Source organism: Eptatretus burgeri, chromosome 9, assembly GCF_056783735.1.
Source record: "Eptatretus burgeri isolate ZD-2024b chromosome 9, Ebu_testis_v1, whole genome shotgun sequence".
Classification (NCBI taxonomy): Eukaryota; Metazoa; Chordata; class Myxini; order Myxiniformes; family Myxinidae; genus Eptatretus; species Eptatretus burgeri.
In genome coordinates this window covers 29,761,095-29,783,594 of record NC_140969.1, presented here as the reverse complement: position 1 = coordinate 29,783,594, position 22,500 = coordinate 29,761,095, and the positions used below count along the sequence as shown (strand labels likewise).

The window sequence follows — 22,500 nt, the reverse complement described above, 5'->3', positions numbered from 1 at the left end:
GAAGAGGGGAAGCACTCGGGTTCCTCCCAAGCAACCTGGCTTGAGGCCGCCGGGCAAAGATAACTCAGTGCACCGGCAGATTGCTAGGCAACCACGAATGCCGAGTGGCACGGCCAATCTGGGCAGGGTTACATTGCTTCGTGTGATACCTTACTTGTGGACAGCTGATCAATTAGGGTCACGTGCCTTCAGTGCACACTGATTACTGCCGAGCGATACAGTGAGTGTGTGCTCGCTAACAAGCAATTCGGTGGGTTATAACTTCCTGGTTAAGCTAATGTGCGGACCATGCTGGACCAATGAAGGAAAAGAAAACGGGCTGGGTACATTTATTACAAGCAAGGTGAGGTAGATGATGCGGCACATTAAAAATGGTTTTATACACAGTTATGTACAGCAGGGGAAAGCAAGGAATTGTGGGTGTGGCAAAAGAAATGCAATTATTATTTACAAAAGAGAGTGCAGATTTAACCTGAGATATACTTCCGCAATCTTAACTTATGTTACACATAACAGATGCCACCACACACACACATGCCAACACACACACACACACACACACACACACACACACACACACACACACACACACACACACACACACACACACACACACACACACACACACACACACACACACACACGAGTTCAGAGAGAGGAGAAGCAGTTGAGGTGTAGGCGTGGTCGATGGACCTATTCAAGCTAATCGTTTAGGAAGTGGTTGGAGAAAAGAAAACTGTGGGTGTTTATGGTGCGTGGGTGGGAGGTGAAAAATGTGTAGTGCAGCGTGATGCAAGAGGAAATGTGAGAGGTGTGAATCAATAATTGTTACTCTTTTAGTTTGTCTCGTCCACGATGGACGCACAATCAGTTGGGAGAGAAAGATGTGTGAGAAGACGGCTTAACAGGACACATGTGAGAGAGTCTGTAAATGTTAGGCTAATGACTGTGGAACACCATCAAAGTCGAGCGCCGATGATCCGGCGACGATCACTCCACCCCGCTCGCCTCGTTTGGTCGTGCTGCCCTCTCAGCTTGGATAACGCTCGGCTCTTCAAAGGCTCTGGACAAAGGACGAAGAGATTCGGCTTCAGAGATTGAGCCTGATTTGCTGTTTTTTTTTTTTTTTTGTCTTTTTGAAAAAATAGAGCCTGGAATGTAAAGCCTTTTTAAATAGGGGCCAGAAAGTAGATCAAAAGACCCTTTAAGCATTTCCGTGCGTCCCCAATGATGCGTGGATGTCACCACTTCAAGCTGTAGCCATGCCCCGCCAGACTCCAGAGCCATAAATGGCTTCAGTTTCGCTCCAGCCTGGCCATGCGACACAGCTCCATAATTAACATTGGCCGACAGGTCATCGGGAGGACTCTCCGGCCATGAACGCATGCTGAACTCCCTTCGAGCATTGCTATTTAGCGGAACACCAGGGCTACCCGGGAATCATTGAACGAATCCCAGTGCATATTTGCGCTTATAGTTGCATGCTGAAATACCATGGCTTGTAATGTCCTTCGTTCCCCTGGCATCCTCAGAGACTGGTGAGTGTCCAGGGAGTTAACTGTGGTCTGGACCATTTGTAGCAGTTGTGAGGTACAGGAAGTGGTGGCGTTTGTGGTGAAGGCATTGAAGCATTGGGAGTTGTTGAAGCAGTTGTAGTGAGGAGACTGAAGTGGATGTGGTGATTGTGGCAAGACCAAGCGTAGGTTGTTGTGGGGATTTTTAGAAGGCGTGGTGAGAATTATATTGAGGGGGGTTGTAGCATTGTCGTGAGCATGGTGATGGTGTGAGATGAGGTGTCAGTTGGTTTATGGCATGCCGTTTGAACAGGAAATGGCGTGCGTCTGTAAACGAGGCGATCACAATGCCTTCTTGATGTTCCACAGATAACGTTACTGTCCTGACGTGCCTGCATGCGTGGTTTTGTGTGAAATAAAAGGAAGTAAACTAAATGAAGTAATTGGGGATTGATGACATAACTAAAAGCTCTATGCAACACATCTGGTCCCATTTACCCACTAGACATATGGAAGGGCTATCTAAAAGAATACTAACGAGGTTTCTGTCTCGGGATCGCTATATGTTGGATGCCATTGCCTTGGAGGAGTGCTGGCTTTCCAGAGCCACAACAATATGTTTACATTTCAACCTGATCGGACGCATGGTCTGGCAGCCATAATTGTTTAATATTTTGAATCTTAGTTCAGGGATTTAAGTCAAACTTGGTGCAAGTATGTATAATGATGTCATAATGTGGACAGAGACATATCTGGTGACGTCGTGATGTTGAAGAGTGCCCTACTCCTTATATGATGGTTCATTGAAACGGTGAATGCACATGATTGTGTTATGTTCATAGAAACCGCAAAAAGAAAATGTTGCCAAGCAACTTTTGTGTGCTGTCCATTATGGTCACACCCTGAGATAGCACAACTAGTTATCCTTTGCATTTTGCTTGGTTCTTTGTTGCGTAACAAGTCACTATAGTCCTGTACATTGATGGCTTTCTCACGTTCAAGAAATTCCATATAAAGTAAACCATCAAGATGCCAAAGCATGATTGCGATAATGGAACCTGGAATTATTTATTTGCCTGTGAATTTCTTCCCGTTCACCTTCACAAGGAGCTTAATGATGGTCCTCTGTCCACCTCAGGAAATAAACTATATCATTGCACAAAATTTTAGCATTTGACTTGTCTTATTATTGTAGAACATGTAAAATGACTCCAACCTTGAACACATGACTGGACAGCAGAGCACTGAGCAATTGCAACATTTGTGTTGTTCTCCTCTTATTTGATCAGGTCACAGACCTAAAAGAGACCCTGGCAGCAAAGGACTCCCAATTGGCTGTGCTCAGGGTACGGCTGGATGAGGCAGACAAGCTCTTGCAGACGAGGGATGAAGCCCTACAGGCTGTACAGGAAGATCGGAACAGGTGTACCTCATTTGACCGCTCACTTCCATACAAATGGACTCTCATATTATCGTGAATTGAGGAATGGAAACTGCTTGTGGATGTGTGCATACTTGCATGTCATTTTCCCATTGTTGAGACATGAACCTGCATGTTCTTTCATTTATACATTTCTTTATTGAAGCTGTTTTTTGAAATGCTGTCGGACCCCAACATTCACGGGGGATACGTTCCTGGAAAATGCCGCGAATGTCGGGGCATTGTTTCAATGGGAAAAAGGAGGATATGTTCCCGGCGGTTCGTGATTCATGAAAAATGCTGTGAATGTCTACACCGCGAATGTCGCACATTGTTTCAATGGAAAAGAGGATGATTGGTTCCTGGTGGTTCCTGATTCATCGGGGAAAAAATTTAAAGTTTAAAATCTTTTCGACCGCGAATGCACGTTATTATCGTTTCGTAAAAAATTCTTACAAATAAAAAACCCCCAAAAACGACAACACCAGGTACCGTTTCCAATGTTTATTGAAAGAATGTGATTACAGTTTATGAAAAGTGCTTTACCAACCATACTGTAAAAATTTTGAAAATAGCAGGCACCATTTCAAATTTTTATTTACCCAAACACACACACAACTGTTTAAATAATGATAACTAAAATCCAATGAACTATTCTGAAGATGCTGCAGATGAGGTCACTGATGAGTCATGCACTGAAGGAGAGGGTGCTGATGCTCCTGTCTTGGAGGAACCAGGGTGGAAAAAAAAATGCATGATCGAGAGCTGCCTGGTAGATTGCGTCAGGTTTTGATGTGGCTCCTTGTATGGAAGTATCACATCATCCAACCCCATCATGAACTTGAGGTCATGCTCCATGACTGGATCGGCGTCTTTCAGTCCATCGGTAATTGCCTGGATGCCCTGCAGCATCTCGCCCAGGAACTTGACCGTGAAGTTGAACCTCAACACGTCTTCCTCATCATCACTGCCCACCGCCGCCTCCTCAGAAACCTTGGTAATGGCATCCAACTCCTCCTAAGTGAGCTTCTCGGCACGCGAGGCGAAAAGATCATCCAACTACTCGGGCTCAATGTCATCAAAGCCTTCTTCTCCTACCTGCCGTGCCAACTCGGCAATTTCATGCCTTTCCTCCATGTTGTCAGGAAAGCCTGTAAAGTTCTTCGCTGCTTGTGGCCACAGGTTTTGCCAGCAGGCGTTGAGGGTGGAGGCTCACCTCATCCAGCGACTCTTTGATTGCACTGATGCAGTGGGCTATGTTGAACTCTTTTCAACACTGCCCGACAGTGAGCTCTAGGTTGGAGTCCATCGCATACAAAATAGGGTGGAAGGTGCAGCGGGTATAATGTTTTTTTTTTTAAAAGTGGAGATTACAACTTGGTCGAGTGGCTGGATCAGGGAAGTGGTGGTGGGTGGCAGGAAGATTACCTCGACATTTGGGTGAGCCACCTTCAAGTCCCTGGGGTGGCAAGGAACATCGTCAACAAGCAGGAGAAGCTTTAACTCAAGGTTTCTTTCAGTCAGGTACCTCTCCACCCTTGGGACAAAACAGTTATGGAATCTGTTCATGAAAATTTCCGCTATCCACACCTTGTTGGCCCTCCAAAATACAGGCAGCACGTGTTTGTTTTTGCCCTTGAGAACACACGGGTTCAGGGAATGGTACAGCATCATGAGCTTTGTTATACTGTCCTTTTTTTTGCATTTGCGCAGAATAGAAGAGGTTCCTGGTCCTTTGCGGCCTTGAATCCCAATGCCATCCCCTCGTGCTTCGAGATAAAAGTTTGCATTGGCATCTTTTTCCAAAACGGGCCAGTCTTGTCAGCATTGAACACCTGCTCTGGCAGGTTCCTCTCCTCAATGAGCTGCGTGAGTTGAGCATGGAACGTTTCGGCTGCCTCGTGCCCTGTGGAGGAACACTCGCCTGTCAGTTTGACATTGCGGAGACTGTACCACTTCTTGAAGTGGTCAAACAATCTGCTGCTTGCTCCGAATGGACTGGAGCCACTCATACCTGCATCACTCCTGCTCGCATCACCCTTATCACTCGTGTTAGCGCCACCCGCCTCATCCAGATGCGCTTGCATATGTATCGCTTTTTGCGTGAATGAGAGGTCCACTTAAAAGCATGTTCTTCTGCAAGTTGTCCTCCATCTGTAATTTGAGAGCCTTCTCCATCCTTTCTATGTGGATATCCTGGACCTGGGTGACCACTTTGCTACTCTGTACAGTGCTCTCCGCACCATTTTTTCTCGGATCGCCTTCTCATTCTTCCCTACGTAGTAAATGGTGTATTCATTAACTCCACAGAGTCTGCCCACAGATGCCGCACACTCTTCTCTCGGAAGCCCGTTCAGTAGCTCCACTTTGTTACTCAAACTCATCACTTTATTCTGCCTCTTGGCAGTTAACGCATATCTCGTACTGGTTTTGCGCTTGGGAGCCATGGTTGATCATTTTGCTTCATGAGAGGCAAAACACAGGTCAAGGCAGTGGGACGAGAAGAATGATTGAGACCCGAGACATGCTACACATAAGTAGTCATGAGGAATTGTGGGTTGCTGCAGGAGGGGTGAATAGTCTGCCCATTGTTTATGGGTATGTTGGCGGATGATAACATGTTATACAGCTGGTAATTGATGCGGCGAAGTGTTTTAATTATGTGACTCACAGGGGATTATGTCTTACAGAGCAGCTGGTAGATACGGTGAAGCGTCTTTTTGTTGCGTAAATAGTGGGACATGCCATGCAACTTGCTTATAGTGCAGCTAAAAAAATTTTTTATGCACCTGCGAAAAACCATGAAAATGCAAAGCGCAGGGCTGTGAATATCGAAGCAGGTCATGCATGTGGCTCGTGGAAGATATGTTTTATGCACCCATGAAAAACTGTGAAAACATGAAGCACAGGGCTGTGAATGCAGAAGCAGGTCATGTGTGTGGCTTGTGGAGGAAGATATGGTTTTTCTTGTATACTTACAGCTGCTCTATGCGTGGCTGGTGGAAGATATGTTTTAGAACTTTTATGCACGTGACTCGTGGAAGATGCTTTTTGCGCCAGTGAAAACCATGAATACGCGAAGCGCAGGGCCGAAATGTAGAAGCAGGTTGCATTTTATCAAGCGCAAATACGCGTGGTCCGCAAATAACGAAACTGCGAATGTCTTGGTCCGTCAGTACTTGGAAATGCTGAAGAAATAAAAATAGGAGGCATTACTTTAGTCCCTGTGTCCTAATTCCTTAGACTGCAAGAAGAACAAAACAAATCTGTGCTTGAAGAAGTTAAACCACCATGTACATTAGAAGTGCTGATGCTGAAACAGAAACTGTTATACTTCGGAAACATCATGTGTGCAGAAAACGAAAGTCTGGAGAAGTCAACCATGATGGGTATGGCTGAGGGAAGAAGACGAAGAGGCTGACCGTCGTGTATGTGCTGGATGGATGGGGTGAAGGCTGCAACAAAACTCTCTGCCAGAGCTTCAGGAAGCATTCCAGGATAGGGATTTTGGAGAAATCTGAATGTGAATGTCACCAGAAGTCGGATATGACTTGACGGAACTGGATATCCCAATTATCATTCGATGCAGATTTCAAAAACTACCTCGAATCCCAAATTTTAATAGCAGATACATACCTTGTCTGCTGCCCATTTTCTCCTCATGTGCATGCTTGTTGCTGTACAAAATGCATTTGCAGACGCATCGTGAGTGTAATTGCTGTCCCGACAGGATCTTGCATGACCAAGAGGAGGGCAGCAGTCATCACAGCCACACCTTGCACTCTCTTCAGGATCAGCTCAAAGGAGCAGAGGCTGCCTTTCGAAGGGAGAAAGATCGCTCCTTAGAGGCACAGGTGCAAGTTCAGCACATGCTCGATTTATTCCTCTGCATGTTTTTTGAAAATTCATTGAAAAGGTGTAAATGTAGATTTCACCCCCCCCCCCCCCCATTGTAACGAATTAATTTCAATCGTGCACTCTCTTTTATTATTTTACTGTATCTGTATAAGGTTCAAAATAAGGAAATGTGTCCGGTAATAGAAAAAGGATTTTTTTGGGGGGGGGGACAAGGGGGTTATACTAGACGTGTAAATGCTGAGTCTGAACTTGTTCTTGGATCTGTTTTTCAGCATATTAAACATCCATCTTGTAATTTGTGAAATGCTGTTAACATTGGATTATTTTGATGCAGGAAGAATTTTCGGCCCGGCTGACTCGACTCGAGTCCGAGCGACAGGGTCTGCTGGAAACCTTGGCCAACGCAGAGAGACGAGCGAGCGAGGCAAAGAATCTCACAAACCAGGCCCAGCAGAAAAACAAGATGAGCACAGCAGCACTGGACACTCTGAAGCAGGAAATGACCGATTATAAGCAGAAGGCCACAAGAATCTTACAGGTGGTCATGAAACCCCAGTTACTTTACCTCAAAGCCACAATCACTGCACATGTCTGTCTGAATATGGAAGAAGAGAGAACTTGGAAGATGTTTGCCAAAATGCTCGATTACTTATATTCTTATCTTGCTGTTCGTGTTTTTGTTTCTCTTAGTTGGCTCCATTTAAGATAAACTTGATGGAATAATAATATGGTTGTCTCTTCTGCATTGAAGCACACAACTTATACTGTCACAGGAGGTAAAATATGACAACAACACATTGGACTTTGTTCTGAACGATTTTTTTTTTTGAATACCCTTGGGAATTTGACAGCATTCTGCCTTTTAGCGATGTCATTATTACATCTGCCACCGAAGAAGTTGGATGGAGGTTATGTTTTCACCCCTCTCTTTGTCTGTCTCTCTGTGAGCATACAGCATATTGTAAAACGTGGACGCATTCTGACGAATCTTGGTGGACAAGTTAGGTGTGTGACTAAGATGAATTGATTAGAGTTTGTTTAAGATCCAGATCTGGATGTGGGAATTTTTAAAGTGATTCTTCACCATTGAGATAGAGGGCCAAAAACGATACATAGCACTATATCTCAAAATGTTGTTGGCGAGTTATGACAAAACTGGGTGGATGAGTTGGTTAGACGAAAAGAAGAAGCCGATTTGATTTTGGTTAAGGTCCAGATGCAGATCCGGCCTTTCAGTGGGATGCAAAACATAAACTGGTCAGCCTGGCGGGTGTATGTGCTCGACCAAGCGCCATTCTACTTTTATTTTTAAATTATTATATTCATTTTGGACTGTCAAATGACTGCGGGGCCTAATTGAAATGATCACTGGGTATGAGTTGAAGCAGATGTGGAGGATTTGGAGAGCTAAGTTTCTTGTTATTTTTGTCTGTTTTTTTTTCTTTTAAATTTTTTCAAATCACTTTATTCTCAGTCCAAGGAGAAGCTGATCAGTAGTTTAAAGGAAGGTATTGGGCCTGATGGCCTGGAGGCTACAACAGCGAGTGCATTAGAAATTGAAGACCTGAGACATGAGCGAGAGTTGCAGCAAGAGGAGATCCAAAGGCTGCTGGCACAGTTGCAGAATTCACGCTCAGAAATCCAGGTGAAGCTTAACACCGTTCCTTTGAGTAGGATGTATATAACATCGTGACTTGCTTTGGACACACACATTTGTAAAGTTGCATACATTTTGTGTATGGTATCCTCGCATTTTGGTAAGCCTGGTGTGTTGGCGCAGTGGTTAGGGCAGCGGCTTGGGATCCAAAAGGTCTTGAGTTCAAGCCCCGTTGGGCCACTGAATTAATACACCAGGGGGTTGACTCAGCCTGTCACCCTTCCGAGGTCGGCGAAATGAGTACCAGTATACTGGGCCGGTGTATACCCCGGTTAAAATAGGTGTACCACATCCCTGTGTCGTAAGAGGCGACCAGGGTTGCGTCAGGAAGGGCATCCGGCGTAAAACATGTGCCAAATCACTATGCGGATCATACGGATGATCCGCTGTGGCGACCCCTAACGGGAGCAGCCGAAAGAAGAAGAAGAAGAGGAGATCCTCGCATTGTGGTACTATCAGGCGTCCTTTTGCCAGAGTAAACTGGATCTAGATTTTTGTGTCCTCCCTCCACTTTCACCCCTTGTTTTTCTCTTTCACCCTCCACCACAATGTAATTTTGTGCTTATATTTCTGCCAAAAGATCGGATGAGCATGTGCCAAAGTTGACATTGGGTAAAATGCATACGATTAGTGAAATAAAAATTCCAGCAGAGTTAGTTGGGCGTGAAATTGTTTAAGGATGGTTCCAGAGTTGGCCTCTTACTTGATGTGTTTGGCAGTGCATAAATTACAACACAAAAGGAAAGTGATGAAATGCTGAATGTTCCAGGAGATTGAAATGCAGCAAGCACTGGATCTGGAGTCTGCACGGAATCAAGAGCTGGAGTTTCAGGAACAGTTGGTCAACGAGAGACGTCTCCACCGAGAGGCCGAAGCTGAAAGCGAGAGATGTAAACAGGTGGGTCGTGTCTTGACATGTCCTCAGCAAGTTTTCTCTGCAAATGTAATCGAGGTTCGTGAAGACATTTATTTATCTTTCAGTGGATCTTTTCGAAAAAGGCATTGTCAAATACCAAGGCATTAAGACCATGTACCCTTCACCCTCACAATCAAATATATCTGTACTCTTGTCAATGAATGTTGCAACTTGTTTGTTGAATAACACAACTGTATTCTGTTATTGTGCATCTCTTGTAGGAATATCGATACCTGGAGGGTGAAGTGGACAGGACAACGGGTGCACTTCAACGCCGAATTAATGATAGAGAGGAAGAAATACAGAAATTGAGGAACCAGGTGAGCAGTAAGTGAGAAATATCCAGAGCCTGACTACTTAATTGTTCATGCAACCATTGGGAAGTTTTTTTTTTTTTTCTTTTTTTCTTATTTGCATGGACACTTTCTGAAAGCACACTCCTTGAACTGAATCTGCATGGTGTACACTGTTTCTGTTCGCATATCCATGTTTATATGAGAGACAGCTTGAGATGCTATCTCCTTCCTTTCTTCTGCACTCCTTGATTTGTCCTGGAATACTAGATTATTGAAGTAGAAGAAGAAAAAATTAGTTATCAAGTAATTCAACTCTATGAATTTTGATTTGTGGTGAAAGGAAGATTTTACATCAAAGGAATAACAAGCAGTCATAGACTGGTACTTACGAAATCGTCAACTTGACCTCTGACCTTGTCTAATAAAAGCTGTCTCTAGAGAAGGTAGCGACACAAACCAGAAGTTTCTACGATGATTCTGTACCAAACCATCAAAAATCGAATGTTTGACCTCACTGTGACCTTGACCTTTGACCGATTTTGACCAAAATCTAATCAGCACTAGCCATCACTCTCCTGAATCACGTGGTGTAATTTGACATTGGTAGCTTCTTCCGTTCTCGAGTTATCGTGCCCTCAAACAAACACACAAACAGATGACTGAAGTCATCACTATACTTACGAAATCTAAAAAAGGCGGGAGAAATCATTAAGAGTATAAGTGATTGGGGAGTGGGTATGACAGAATGCATCGTCATGATTGAGGGCACGCCATGGAAGTGTAAGAGGCAAGATTCAAGGAATCTGTTTCAGAGACTGGAGGATGGAGGTAAGCCTCCAGATTGGACTTCAGGGAGGGATTCTAGAAGAATGTGTGCAATCCAGGGGTTGCAAGTGGATCAGGGAAGAGGGCTGGTGGAGTGGAGCAATAGAACACAGAGCAGTTCTTGAATCTACTTCCTCTTGTAAAAATGTATCGTATTAGACAGTTTTGTGAGTTCACTTCCCCATTTGGGTTGAAGTGCATACGTGAAAGGCGAGCTTATTAAAGTGTTGTTCACTAGGGTGCTCCAAAAACAGGAAATTTTTTTTTAAAAATTCAAATGTTGTCTCCACAAGCCTTAAATTATTCCACTATGATTCAATAACGCGCATAAAAAATTTAAGTTGATCGGAGGTGATTTAGAGGTCGCTCCATATGACGACTTTTAGTTTCATGAGTTGGTTAAATTAGGGTATGGTCAGGTACGATTACGGGTACTTCTGGATGTCCTAGGTGGAAATGGAGTGCATTTTCGAACTTAGTGGGGTCGATTTACTCTGAGAAATGTTTAGACAGACAACAAATTAATTATAGATTAGAAAATATCGAAATGAGTAGGATTAGTTACTCAACTCCAGAAATGATAAATCTTGTTTTAGATCATATTTTCGAAATGCTAGTGAATTCAATGTCGGTGCAGTCATTTTTCAGAGTAAATCGACCCCATAGAGTTCGAAAATGCACTCCATTTCCACCTCGAACATCCAGAAGTACCCGTAATCGTACCTGACCATACCCTAATTTATTCAAGTCATGAGACTAAAAGTCGTCATATGGAGCGACCTCTAAAGCGCCTCCGATCAAGCAAAAAAAAAAAGTTTATGCGCGTTATTGGATCATATTAGAAGAATTTTAAGCTTGTGGAGCAACATTCTATTTTTTTTCAAATTTTTTGGACCATCCTATTGTTCACCTTACAGTCCGTGCCAGTAAAATGGTTGATAGAACTGCAATGTGCGTCTCGTCTTGCAGTTCTATTCTGTGAATAATTTTAATTATCTTTGGGAATAAAGGTCTTTCTGCAGAGTATGACAAACAATCGTAATGCAAACATTTGTTTTGGTGGACCATTGGCGAATCAACTTCCACGTTCAATTGCAAACTGATAGCCTCCTTTAGTACTGGGGTGGTCATAACCGAATCTGTTTCATGAAATTTGATGTTCCGACTTCATCCCTACGATGAAATTCATGTCTGAATGTGTGTTGTTTCTGTACAATGGACTGATTTGGGTGCAATTGTACACAAGTAATAATATCCCAGGATTCTATCTTCCTAAAAAACTTTTATGGACTTCATGTCATCCTGAAAAGGAAACTTAGACCATTGAGGTTCAACAAAAATAAATGTCATATTTGTCGAACAGTGTTTGCATAATTTTAGACATTCCGAGGTTGGCATTTTTGTAATTCATTATTCCTTTCTGCCAGTTGACCACAAAAGCAATGAGTGGTGGTGGCCAGGCTGAATTGGAACGGCGTCTGCAGCAGCTTACGGAAACACTGATTCAGAAGCAAACAGCCCTGGAAGTTCTCAGCACAGAACGCACTTCACTGGCCCTTCAGCTTGAGAGACTGGAGCAGCAGCATTGTCATGGAGCATCAGCTGGAATTCCAAGTGTTTCCCTTAATGTTGATGGGTCAGAAGGTACACATAATAAAGTTCTCTTTGTGGGAAGGGTTGAATGAAAATAAAATAATTCAAGTATTGAGGCTCAGGGAAGATCACAATGGATTGATAGATAAAATGAGGCAAATGAAAACCAGTTCTCCAATCTACAAATGGATGCATCACAGCACAAAGATGAATTGTAGGTGGAGAATGGTGAGAACATGGTCTTTGTGGGTATTGTAAATCTCAGTGGTGGAAATAGGAGATATCACGAGATGGCGATTGGTGGACAATCCTGTAAGGAAGAGGAGATGATGAGGAGAAAAGATCATTCTCATCCTACGGATGAGGAGCAAAGACTTGGTGGTGATGGGATGAGGCACAGTTGGGAGTAAGAGATGGGGCAGAGGGAAGTTGAATATTGGAGAAGGTGGAGGGATGAGATGGAAGAGAGAGGACAGGGGAAAAGAGGCAGCTTTGTGGATGTGAGGGGAGACAACTTTGAGAAGTGGGAGTGAAGGGGAGGGGGTGGGAGAGTTGAGGGAGAAGGGTGAGGGGTAGTTTTTGAGAAAGATGGGAGGGAAGAGTTTGAAGGTTGCTTTGAGAGGGAGGGGAGACGATGAGAGCAGGCAAGTCACGTGGTTCCGTGGGGTATATGGTGAGGACTGAGGAGGAAAAGGTTCTTTTGTTGTTTTAAAAAAATATTTTCAGACATGGAAACAGAGGGTATAGTTAGGAGGGTGGAGGGAAAAGTGGAGAAAATAAGAACCTGTGGTAAAAAGGAGAAAATACAATAAACACGATCGTGCGCACAAACGGGAAGAAGGGTAGGCCTCAAGGAAACCTGATATGAAAAAGATGATGAAAACTCAACAATTAGCAAGTTTTAACACAAGACTGGACTAGGAACACCCAGTAAACACAGAGATAACAAAATAACAGTAAAAACGCGACAAAAAACCCGGAAAACCTATCTTTGAGAAAGTCGGTAGAGACCCTGAAGTGGAACCGCCACCATCGCTCAAGAACCGGAACCGAAACTTAGACTATGCAAGATTCCAATGATATGGAGGATGTTGGTTCTCATGGCAAAGAGGGATTCTATGGCCTCAAGGAGGAGAAGGAGAGAAGCAGCAGCATATTGCATGACGGTCTGGATGAAGGTTATCAGTTGAGGATGGCAGAGGAAGGACTTGGTCCCATGGAGAATTCCAAGGCAACTGCTGGTTGTGGAGCCCAGCTTGTAGATCTGATCTTCCCAAGATGGGTTAAAGCTGATGGTGAAGCCAAGGAACTTCAGATACTGTACCTCTCCCAAAGGCTCACCACAGAAATAAATTTGGAGTTCTGGGTGATTTTAAAATATGTAGATTCCTCTCCCTCTCCCTCTCCACAGTTCTGTGCTAGAACCATTTAAATACTTCTTACCATTTGACCTATTCATTCTGGCTTCGTATTATGAAGCATTCAAGCTGGACATGTTTGCTAGCCATCCAGTGGCCATCACTCTGGCATCATGATGATGGCTTTCATATACAAATAGATATACAGTACCAGATATTTTGTGTTAATTGAAAATTGTTATTCAAAAATAAAAGCACCAACAATCACTGCTGCACTGCAGGACAGGAATCTGAGCCAATGTTTCAACCACTTTGCTCGTATACAGCACAAGGCTGCGGGGTAGATTCATTGGCTGATGGTGTGCATAGCCGGATTTAGACATGTGGCCCCTGGGCAGCCTTCAGTAGTGGAGGCCCACCCTACCTTAGAATACTAAAAAGGTGACAAGACATATTTACAGTCATCCATAATGTATATTTTTCAAGAAGAAAGAATCTGAACTTCTATATGAAATAGAGAATGAGATAAGATGAATATCTTATATCTGTTATAGATGAATATCTTGTATCTGTTCCACAAACTACCAACTACCATTCAGGCACTCACAAATACATTTTTCCTGACAATTTTTTTTCATGAAATATGTGGAGGCCCCTGGGCAACTGCCCAGCTTGCCCTTGCCTAAATCCGGCCTTGATGGTGCAGCTGTGCCACTGATCTGATGCAATACCCTCTGCTGATTAAGGCAGGAATTTATAATTTGTTCAGGGTGCTGGCGATAGCTGTTCTGTTCACGAGGGATACAATGGGATCTTTGACATCCATCAACGAATGCTGGCAGACAGGAGATCTGTTTAACGTCCATCCGAGGGACAGCACACACGTTGATGAATTGCACTGCCTGTAAAATGCCAGGATGACAGTTTATGCCTGGGTTGGGATTCAAACCCAGGTTAGACAGCTTTGAGGTGAGTGTGCATACATCTCGGCCATCCTGTCAGCCTGTTTTGACCACTGAGGAGTATTCATAGTGTGTGTGTGTGTGTGTGTGTGTGTGTGTGTGTGTGTGTGTGTGTGTGTGTGTGTGTGTGTGTGTGTGCGCATGTATATATATTACACACACACACACACACACACACTTCCTTAATTGTACAGTATTGGGGATATTCCTAAAATATAATATAATTTAATGGATTGCTGAAAATGATGTTAATTCCACAATGTCCTATATTCAACTTCATTTCAGTTGTAAACCTCAAAACATAGTTCCCTTACCTGAAGTAGGAACCTTAACCTGAAAGCAATTGACTCGTTTCCCAACCGCACGGATCATCAGCTGAGCACCGTTCTTCCTCGAGGTTTTGATCCTTTCAGCCCAGAACCTTTCCAAACGGTGGATTCACAACCTCAGTCACAGATCCACATCAGTAGATTATCTAAATCAGTCAATCCACAACCTCAGTTGTGTCCAGGCAGTCAGTCAACCCATCAATACAACATCACTAATCAGACTACTCACCAGAGGATTTAATGCATTTTCACAAAGTTTTATAATACCCATCACACATTCCATTATGTGATAATACATTGTCATGCACATCTTACCTGAAACATAACACACCAATCCACTCACCTCTGGATCAAACTGTTATTCAAATATTCAAACGGTTATTTATAAACGTTTTTAAAAAAAAATATGCTTCCTTGTCTCCAAGCAACCACTGAAATCGGTTTCAAAAAAAATTTCTTTTTTTTTAATAATGTATAAATATCTCGTTAATAATATTTTTACTATTGGTTCACGAGTCAGTAAGTGACCACTATATTCGTTATTGGTGTGTGTCTATCTGTCTGTCTGTCCCGAACATAGCTCCGTGGGTTTTGATCCGATCCTGATAAAATTTTGGTGGGAGGTTTATATCATGATCTACAGCAGTGTTTCTCAACCCGGGTTCCCCGGAACCCTCGGGTTCCGCAAGAGGTCGCTAGGGGTTCCGCGAGAAACAGTAATAAATAGGCTAATGTATTTTTGAGTAGTTTTTGTTTGATTTAATATTCGTAATTTTGCAATACACGTACGGCATATTGTTGGAAACTCCTTGGTTATTATAATAGAGGCTTCAACCTCTTATAATATTTACAATTATAACAACCATAGGGAATGTATTTAACGATGTCTATATGGCGCCAGTGTGAAACCGCCCTCACTGGTTCGTGGACGTCTCGTACGTGGGCGGATTCGTGTCATGGAATCCATTTTTTTTGTGAATTAAAACCTCGGTGTGAGGTCTCATAAACGAGCAGTATGTTTTTTTTTTCATTGCCAATAAATTTGACAAAAAGGGGGTCATTTTTTCCTTAAACCAGGTATCTGAAAAAAAATATTATATTTACTACGTGAACTACGATAAAAATATAAAAGAGCTAGATATTAATAATGGTATATAATAATTTTTATGCAGGGGTTCCCTGAGACATGAAAACTATTTCAAGGGTTCCACAAGGGTAAAAAGGTTGAGAAACGCTGATCCACAGGGTGCCCCACAGAAAACGAGGAAATTTGGTACAGTTTATTTTAAACAAAACAAAAGCAAACTTAGATGTAGTGTAAAACAAAGATACAAATTTGATAACTGCTGCATTCTGAAATAAAATAAAAAAACGGTTAGAAAATTTATATGATAGTTTATTGATATGGTAAAATACGGCAAAATAAATCTCAAAATCTCAAATTTCCTGGTTTCTGTGGGGCACCCTGTAGTTGTGTTTTCCTGAGAATGGGCGTGGTGCGCCCATTATGGGCGGAGCCACGCCCAAAAAACGTGTTTTTAGGGGGTAGCCGATTTCAATTTGCATTTTCTTCCAGGGGTTTTGTCGAATCATCTGACAGGGGTTTTGGTATTTGGTTAGCCCAATGGTACCTGCATAGCCCCACAGAGCTCTATTTTTCATTTTCGTGTCAAGGTCACGAGGTCACGAACTTAGAAAACTGCGAATTTTGACATAAAAATCATACGACCGCCCAAACTTTGAGAGCTAGGATGACAATATTTTTTATGCATAATCTTAAGGTCATTCCCCACCTAAAGTCTTGAAACCATTTTTCTCTATCTCGAACACCTTGCCCGTGGCGCCCCCTTCAAGTTTGTTTTGACGCTGCTTCCATCAAAGTATGGATAATCCGATGAGTGCGAAATGCCATATAGCCTATATGACGTTATATTGTTCCTGGAATGTTCCAGAGGAAGTTTTGCACCAAAGGTCATAATCCTTGACCTTTGACCTTCAAAGTTCACAAAAGTCAAATTTTCAAAGTTGTGGGAATCAAACCGGGTTTTTGACCTTCTTCGACGAACTAACTCCAATAAGCTATAGCACGTATCCTGTTTCCTTATTTTAATGTCCACAACAGTGTTTTGTGACCTTTAAAGGTTATGCAAAGGTCAAATTTTTTAAGTTGTTGAACGAAACCGGGTTTTCGACATTTTGCAGGTAATAACCCGTCACCCGTACCACATCATGTTGATCATTTTTATAACTTGGTCAAAAATTATCACATTGTCTCATCCTTGACTTCTGAAACGATCTACATCGTCAAATACCACTCGTGAACCATTGCAGTCTCCAGACTTGTTTGTATATTGCATTTCACTGATTATATTCATGATCTTAAAGAAAACTTGTTTTAATCTGCTAACTGTAGCTCCCTGTGTTTGTAAACGTCAAACTAGTTGTTTGAATCTTTTGACAAGTCCAGTGCTGTGTGTGGTTGCTCTCACAGTCCAAATTATTTCACCTGCAACTGTACCATAGAACAGCCTTTTAAGAATATTGCTGTCTAAGAAAGGCATTCGTACATTGTGGAATGGAAAAGCATCTCATTTATCAAATAATATGGTGTGAAATATATTATTATTGATATCAATTTGTAATTCGAAAAAAGAAACTGATGTGTGAGTTTGGTTTTCCTTTTTTTTAAATTTGAGTTATTTTGGATATATATCATCATGAAGCTGATCAAATACAAACCCATCATTAATTGCTAGTGAATCATCAATTAATCTAAAGATGTTTCCACACCATCATGCAGCTGTTAGTTCATACACACACACACACACACACACACACACATACACACACACACACACACACACACACACACACACACACACACACACACACACACACACACACACACACACACACACACACACACACACACACACACACACACACACACACTAAAATAACTTTATTCTCATGTTGATCCTATTAACAAGACGTTTCTTGTTGAATGCAGTCCATGTCCGGAATATTCCCGTCCTATGCAGTGAAGGTGACGTGTTTTCTTCTGGAGTGTATGGAAGGGTGCGTAAGGCAGCCAGCACAATAGATCGGTTCAGGTATGAAAAGACCCACCAGATCCATGCAGTTTATTTTTTTTTCCCCTCCAACAAATTTTCATTGTCCTCCACTGGATATTATAGCAACACGAGGCCACATTGATAACTTCCTGTATGTGCTTGCTGTTGTGCTATTTCATTGTCATTGACAGGAAAGTTTATTAGGGTGATTAGGAAGGTGTGGCTCCTACTGAAGGAAATCCAACAGGTGGAGGCCATTCAGCCCATCATGCCTGCACGAACACCACACCAACCCAAGATCATTTTAATTAATGAAAGAAAGAAAAAATAGTATATTTTTTTGTTTTGTAATTTTCATTTTTTATTATTATTATTTTTTCTTTTCTTCCCCTCAGAGAGGGGGCATGGGCTTGGTTAAAAACACACATCAACCACACAACCCCCCCTTAACGAGACCCCCACCAACAGCACACCATTCACATGCACACAACCACCCATCAATACTCAAACTACTGAAAATTCTTATCAACATCCCCATACCCCTCTATCTCCATAACTTCCAGGTACCTATCTAATTCTAATTCAAACTTATCTACTTTTTCTGCTGCCGCTACCTTTCCAGGTAGCGGACCATTCCATGCATTAACTACTCTCTGAGTGAAAGTCTCCTGCCTTATTACCATCTTAACTCTTCTCTTCTTTACTCTCAGGCTATGGCCCCTGGTTCTGTCACTATCTACTCTGTTGAATAATTCATCTGCACTTATTTTATCGACACCTTTCATTATCTTAAACATCTCTATCATATCTCCTCACAACCGCCTCCTTTCTGGTGAATAAAGCCCTGTCTCCTTCAACCGCTCCTCATGGCTGAGTCCAGCTGGGCCTGGAATCAAACTAGTCACCCTACGCTGAACCCTCTCTGTGGCATCTATGTCCTTCTGGAACTGTGGTTACCAAAACTGCACACAATATTCTAGATGTGGCCCTCACAAAATTCCTGTACAATGTTAACACCACCTCTTTTGATTTATAATTGATCCCCCTCCTTATACAGCCTAAAACACTATTTGCTTTACCTTTCGCTGCCTGGCACTGTGATACCTGCTTACCTCCCATATCTATTACCACCCCCACATCCTTCTCCTGTGTGACATGCTCCAAAATTACCCGTTGCATCCTGTAATCTCTATTTTCATTGTTCTTTCCCATCCCCAACACCTTACACTTGCTCAGGTTAAATTCGATCTGCCAGTCTTTTGCCCAATCTATACAAGTCGCAATACTCTCTTGTATCTGTTCACCACCCCCTCTGCTATCCACCTTACCTCCAAGCTTTGTGTTATCCGCATATTTGGAAAGCGTACTCTTTACTCCATTATCCAAATCTTTGATGTAAATAATGAATAGCAATGGTCCGAGTACTGATCCCTGAGGTACCCCGCTACTTACATCTTCCCAGCAAGACATCCTCCCACTCACTGCCACTCTCTGCTTCCTACCACTAAGCCAGTTTGCAATCCAGTTAGCTACCTGACCAGCCACTCCACAAGCCCTCACTTTGGCCAACAACCTCTGATGTGGTACCTTATCAAATGCCTTCTTAAAGTCTAGATATACTATGTCCACTGCCTTTCCCTCATCCACCCAATCACACACTGCTTCATAGAACTCTAAAAGATTTGTGAAACAGGAACTACCTTTGGTAAACCCATGGTGACTACCTTTAATTAGTTTGTATTTGTTTAAATGGTTCCTCATCCGGTCTTTAATTAATGTCTCCAACACCTTCCCCACAACTGAAGTCAAACTAACAGGTCTATAGTTTCCCAATTCTTCTATGGATCCTTTCTTAAATAATGTTGTTACATTTGCTACTCTCCAATCCTCCGGTTCCTGTCCTGACTCCAGTGAGCTATTGAAAATATCCGTTAACATCTTGCTTACCTGCTCAGCCACCTCTCTCAATGCTCTCGGTTGCATATTATCTGGACCCAGAGCCTTATGTACTCTTAGATTACCTAGCTGTTCTTTTACTTCCTCCACTCAAACCTGGATCTTCTGGAAAAACCCTTCCTCACCTCCTCGATAGATACTCTCTGCGATTGGCAATTATCGTGTAAAAGTTGAAGAAAAATACCTGTTTAATAAGCCTGCCATCTCACTTTCATCACTAACCACTCTCCCGGTGCTATTCCTCAATGGGCCCACACTGTTCTGAACCTGTTCTTTCCCCCTGATGTACTTAAAGAAAGCCTTGCTATTATGTTTAATATTCTTCGCCATACTCTCTTTTGGCTTGCTGAGTTATTTTCTTAACTTGCCTCTGTTTACTCCGATAATAATGATATAAATCTAACTCCAGTCCTGTTTTTAAACCTTATAAATGCCTTTTGCTTCTCCTTAATAGCGTTCCTTATCTCACTGCTCAACCACCCTGGTCTCTTTCTACTTCTTGTTTTACACCTCATTGGAATGTAGAATTCCAATTAGAATGTACTTGCCACCAATATGCATGTTATACAGTGGTTTGGTCTCATTGTCGATGGAAAACCACTTTATCTTGGATTAATTATGTTGTTTGATGCAATAATTTTATTGTTTTGTTTCATCACTCTTCTTCTTCGTCTCCTTCTTCTTCTGCAGTATACGCCTTGGTGTCTTCTTGAGACGATACCCAATAGCGAGGGTGCTCATTCTGCTTTATATAGTAAGTTTGCATTTTAAAAGTTATCATATTTGCTCTTTTTATTTTATTTTACAAGCATTTATTAAATGTATATGCATGATTTCATTGTTTACCTGTTTTTGTCCTCTAGATAATTCTGCATTTCTGGGTGATGATTGTACTTCTGACGTACACTCCAGAAATGCATGTCAATCTCGTATGAAAACCAGGGACGCTTTATGGCTGGAACGTTGATTACCACAACTGCTCGAATAATTAGCCAAATAATGCAAGTCCTTGCATTTGTTGAACCAGATTTTTGAACACCTGCCCCTCTGTTGGATGTGTATTTGAGTTATTTGCAAAATTGAATACTGTACTTGTCACTCCCAGGTACTTCACTGTTGAACAGTCAGTAGTATATTTGCCAGATGTGTCTTGTCTCTGTCTCTCTGTGACTATATTTTGAATATACTGTACCGTACTCACTGTTTCAGCTGTTAAACAGCACCTCCCCATTGCAGCAGTCTCAAGTTGAAGTTTATGTAACAGTAATTTGTAAGATTAAATTTATTTTTTTTTTTAAACTTTTTTTAATCATAATGAACTATTTCAAGTTCAGAAATGCTACTATACCTTTTTTTTCTTTTCTTTCTTTCATTCTTTCTTTCTTCTCAAATGTCAGTTATTGTCCATTACATTGCATTTTACCAAACTGCAAGAGGTATTTCTTCAATACCTGCAGATATTGTTCAACCCACTTGTAGATGGTTTATTTTTATTTTCTTTATATTGTGAGAATGTGGCATTTGCAATTTTCCAGACTACACAATCGAAGGTGGGGGGTGGGGGGGGTAGGGGCATCCACATATTATGGACATGAGGGAAGGAACATTTAAGGCATTACAGAATATTGTGGTTTCTGTATATGTCGTATGTACATGAGCCCAGATATCTCTTGCTATCCTTACCCATACAAAGCTGCTCAGCCAAACGTTGTCCTTGTAAAGACAAGGAAAGTTTCAGTTCAGGAATTAAAACCTGTAAGTTGAAGGGACTCTAGCAAGAGTGTTAATTATGAGACTCACAAAGTTGAGAGCTTGTAAGGTAATGAAATCGGCCATTCAATGATCATTTTGTTTTTAAATCCAATGCTGATGTTGCCTCCCAAAGGGGAATGCCCATTGTGTGGGGGAAAACTTTGTTCAGGCACAATTAATCTTTTTTTTATTTCACAAAGATGCTAAAAGTACTGTTTGAGGTCATCTATTTATTACATACGCACAGAGGGAGGATGGGGATTTCTGCCAGTGATCGGGTTACTTCCATAACAAATCATGATCATCGATTTATAAACATTTTATTAGTTTCCCTCTTTGTTTCTCAAACTTTTATTTTAATCCGCTGTTGATTCTGATACTTTTGAAGTGATCGAACGTTCTTTGATCCCTACGAGTATTGTATCAATTTTAACTGTACGAAATGGGGATTAACATTGCAAGGTTGATTCGGTGGGAGGGTCAAAAGGTTTGTAATTTCGTTCATGGGTCAAGTCTCCTTTGTGAGGTGGGTATGCAAGTCATGTGGATTCCTTTGTGAGGTGGACGTGTGAGCCGTGCGTTGTGTGTACATCAGTGCTGCTGGAGGTGGAACATTAGCAAGCAGTTTGTGTGTATGTACACTTATACAATTGGCACACTCAACATTTAAGTAATGTGCATGTGAGGATGGCATTTTGTCCATTGATCAATTAAATGTTTTGTTTCATTTATTCTCCATAAGAGGGTGTTTTATTTACTTAGAAGTCCCAATTTAACCTGTACTGTACTTTGTTTGGTCTAATATTTTACAAATGCACAAGATGCTTTTCATGGGTGATACTGAATCGTTGGGACAGTTCCTACATGTACATTTGGAGGGGAGGGGGGAGGAGGTCAGAAGTGCATCTAGATTGGGAGAGGACTTCAACTCAGCTCTAATTACATTCCATCATTATAAACCCCTCCTCCCTTCCTCCCCCCCCCCTTTGC

General features: G+C 42.1%; 1 protein-coding gene across 7 annotated transcripts in view; it reads left to right on the top strand.

Annotated features, from left to right (window-relative positions):
• Positions 1-22,500, top strand: part of GOLGA5 (golgin A5) — a 37,210-nt gene that overhangs the window by 14,448 nt on the left and 262 nt on the right. For 5 of the 7 annotated variants that reach the window (XM_085894576.1, XM_085894575.1, XM_085894573.1 and 2 more), the window contains exons 5-14: positions 2,804-2,937; positions 6,665-6,788; positions 7,127-7,330; positions 8,267-8,437; positions 9,219-9,347; positions 9,587-9,685; positions 11,914-12,130; positions 17,739-17,841; positions 20,449-20,512; positions 20,622-22,500. The exon at positions 20,622-22,500 is cut by the window's right edge and continues 262 nt beyond it. In XM_085894576.1, the coding sequence (XP_085750702.1) occupies positions 2,804-2,937; positions 6,665-6,788; positions 7,127-7,330; positions 8,267-8,437; positions 9,219-9,347; positions 9,587-9,685; positions 11,914-12,130; positions 17,739-17,841; positions 20,449-20,512; positions 20,622-20,693 (1,317 nt within the window). In that variant the 3' untranslated portion in view covers positions 20,694-22,500. Of the gene's footprint in view, positions 1-2,803; positions 2,938-6,664; positions 6,789-7,126; positions 7,331-8,266; positions 8,438-9,218; positions 9,348-9,586; positions 9,686-11,913; positions 12,131-14,206; positions 14,407-17,738; positions 17,842-17,993; positions 18,050-20,448; positions 20,513-20,621 lie in introns of those variants that run through there. The other 2 variants (XR_015061525.1, XR_015061526.1) reach the window with 2 other exon arrangements.